General features: G+C 40.4%; 2 protein-coding genes across 2 annotated transcripts in view; both read left to right on the top strand.

Moving 5' to 3' along the window:
* The window catches only part of TEOVI_000681700 (Trypanosomal VSG domain containing protein, putative), a gene marked incomplete at both ends in the record, with an annotated part of 708 nt that extends 545 nt beyond the window's left edge, over positions 1 to 163 (top strand). Inside the window, one exon of the mRNA XM_067220386.1 lies at positions 3 to 163. Within this exon, the coding sequence (XP_067076487.1) occupies positions 3 to 163 (161 nt within the window). The remainder of the gene's footprint in view (positions 1 to 2) is intronic.
* Positions 164 to 224: 61 nt separating this feature from the next.
* TEOVI_000681600 (Trypanosomal VSG domain containing protein, putative) lies at positions 225 to 632 on the top strand (the record flags this gene model as incomplete). The annotated part of the gene is made up of 1 exon (XM_067220385.1): positions 225 to 632. One exon carries the CDS (start codon positions 225 to 227, stop codon positions 630 to 632), a length of 408 nt encoding a protein of 135 aa, XP_067076486.1.
* Positions 633 to 2835: the final 2203 nt, after the last annotated feature.

Raw genomic sequence — 2835 nt, 5'->3', positions numbered from 1 at the left:
ACATTTACCGGAACGAGACAAGCGGTGTGCGGGGCGAACACCGCGACACCGGGAACAGAAGCAGGCAAGGCACTCCTCTCAGATTTGCTCTGCGTCTGTGCAGGCGCAACGACCGAAGGAACGGGCGGAAAAACGTGCTGCGGAGGGTGTGACGCCGCCCTGAACAACGGCAACTGAATTACAGCGTCACCAACCAAAGAAAGGGCTCTGGCCATAGCAAACAAATGCCCAATGTCCCTAAAAACGGTCGAAAAAGCTCAGCTGTTCTAAATAACCGATTAGCGATCTTCTACAAAGCCGTCAACAACGCGAAGGCAACGGGCGGCGCGGTAAAACATGTCCTGGGACAACCCACAGGGACAGGCACGGGCGGCTGCACCGGCCAAGACGCCAGCGGCAGCAACGCTGGCCGATGCGTAAAGTACAATGATAATAGTATAATCAAAAATACGCCCGAAATTGAACGGCAAGTAAATCTGCGAAAAGCCGCAGCTGCATACGACAACCGACGAGCGGTAGAAATCAAGCTGGCCGCACTCGAAGCAGAAATAAGGTTGTTAAACGCCACTGCAACAGCATTGCTATGGGCACCAAAAGCCTTCGCGTCACATGCCAATGGACCAAACCTATAACAAACTACAACGCAGTCTGACAAAGCAAAGGAGTGTGAAGCAATAGAAAAAGATACAGACTGTGATTCCAAGTATTTCTGTACTTATGATTCGAAAGAAAAGAGTGACAAAAAGTGCAAATTTAATGCAACAAAAGCCTCAAAAAGTGGAGTTTAGTAGCCACAAACTCAAACAGAAGGAACAGAAACAACAACAGAGAAATGTAAAAGGAAATTGGAAGATGCCTGAAGAAAATCTCCGGATTGAAAGTAGGAAGACTAAACTTGCAAATATTCCAGTATTATTGTAAATAGGAAAATTGCTCTGACTGCTACTGCTTCTGTAAGTTTAGTAAAATTTTGGTATTCTAACTATTCTAAGAGTTTTTGCTCAATTTTATGAATTTTATGAAATACTATAAAATTTTAATATTTTGAGAAATCACACAAAACTTGATAAAATTGCTATATTTTAACACTTTCTTAACACCTTTAAAATATTTGAAAAATAGTTAAAATTATACTAAATGGTGTATAACAGAAGTCTATATGTAAAAAGTAGTAGGATAAAAGGGTATGAAATATGTGTGCTATTCTAATTTGGTTTATTTCTTATTTTGTTTATTTTATAAATATTAGAAGTAATCTGGGGTAATAATAATAATAGTAGCAGAGTAGTGTTGTGAGTGTGTATAAAAGAATATTAAAATAAGAGCAGTAATAATAATAATAAAAGTGATAATAGGAGAGTACTAGTGTGTATATATACGAATATTATAATAAGAGAAGTAACAAATATGAATGGTCAGACAAAATGGAAGCATGTAAAACAATGGAAAGGGTGCAGTGAGAATAAGTTATGGAGGGAAAAAGTAACAAGAATATTTTTGATGGAAACGAAAGAAGGTAGAAAGAGAGAAGAGGAGGAGGGAAGACGCACAATTTCAAGCATAAAAATGAATATGGACATCATGATAACCAAGAACGTTAGTAAGGGAATAATGAGAGAGAGGGTCAGAGCCTGGTGTACAAAACAGATGAAGACGCTGCATTACCCGCAACAGATACGACAGAACATTAAAAAACTATGAACTAAAATATGAGAAGAAACAGCAGAATATGCTACGGAACAGCAAACAATAGAGGAAAATGATGCGGGAGTAGAGTTTATTCCGTTTTAAAAAAAATGAATGCATTCTACGGCTGAAACAAAGGCTACAACTATAGTTTTTAATGAGACTTTGGTGCCTAGTGTTAAACACTGAGATCAACAGCAAAAATATCATAGAATAAATGTGGTATTTTTACTTACTTGCACAAAAAGTTCAAGAAAAGAAATATGATATTTTAAATAATGGGAAGAGAGGGATTAGAGTATTAGAGATGTGTAGGGTTTAAAATTTTAAATCTAATTTAAACCAAACGGGCAATGGCTGCTTCCAAACTGAAGAAATAGGCAGCAGCCTCTACGTCGTACCAAATGAGAACTTCAACACTAAATATGAAATTCTCTGTACAGCACTAGCAGAAAAATCAGCAACACAGACAAAAAATAGACGATGAAGCATAAATTAGTTAGGATATGTGCTATGGCCTCCATCTTATCAGTCTGGTCCAATTTGGTGATAGCGACCGTCGAAGAAGACACAAATGTTCACAAAGCAGCAGCGTTACGTGGCTTAATTGAACTCGGAGCCAACAGGGCAGTACTCGCCCAAAACGGAGACACCACAACAGGAGCAATCAATGACATAATAGACTTAAACATGAGCCTGTCAGCAGAAACCTGGCAAAAGCTGTTTCGTGAACCTTCAAACCCAGAAAACTTCCACTACTTACCAAAAGCCGAATTTACAGAGAACAAAGACTGGCCGACTAAATGGCCAAGCTGGAAAGCAGCGGCCCAAAGGCTCAAGACAGGTCAAGCGCACGAAACAATTCAAAAGAAAGCAGGCTTACAGACTGCAGATTATGCAACATTAAAACAAGCCGTCGCGGCCGCAGGAAATCTAGCTGACCAGGCGGCTACACTACAGCAAGAAATAACCGACATCGACAGCAGCGGCAAGCTATTAAAACAACAGCAACTAAGGGAAGCCCTGGATAAGCAGATTCATGGCGCAACAACTGAAAACGAAAACGCCGTCGCGGTAGCGACGCTGCTACGGACCGCACACTCAAGCACACGGCAATCAACCTGCGAAGGCGACACTACAACAGGAAAG

The sequence above is a fragment of the Trypanosoma equiperdum genome, assembly GCF_001457755.1.
Source record: "Trypanosoma equiperdum strain OVI genome assembly, contig: ctg_1142, whole genome shotgun sequence".
In the NCBI taxonomy this organism is placed as follows: Eukaryota; Euglenozoa; class Kinetoplastea; order Trypanosomatida; family Trypanosomatidae; genus Trypanosoma; species Trypanosoma equiperdum.
This window is presented reverse-complemented; position numbering and strand designations above follow the sequence as displayed.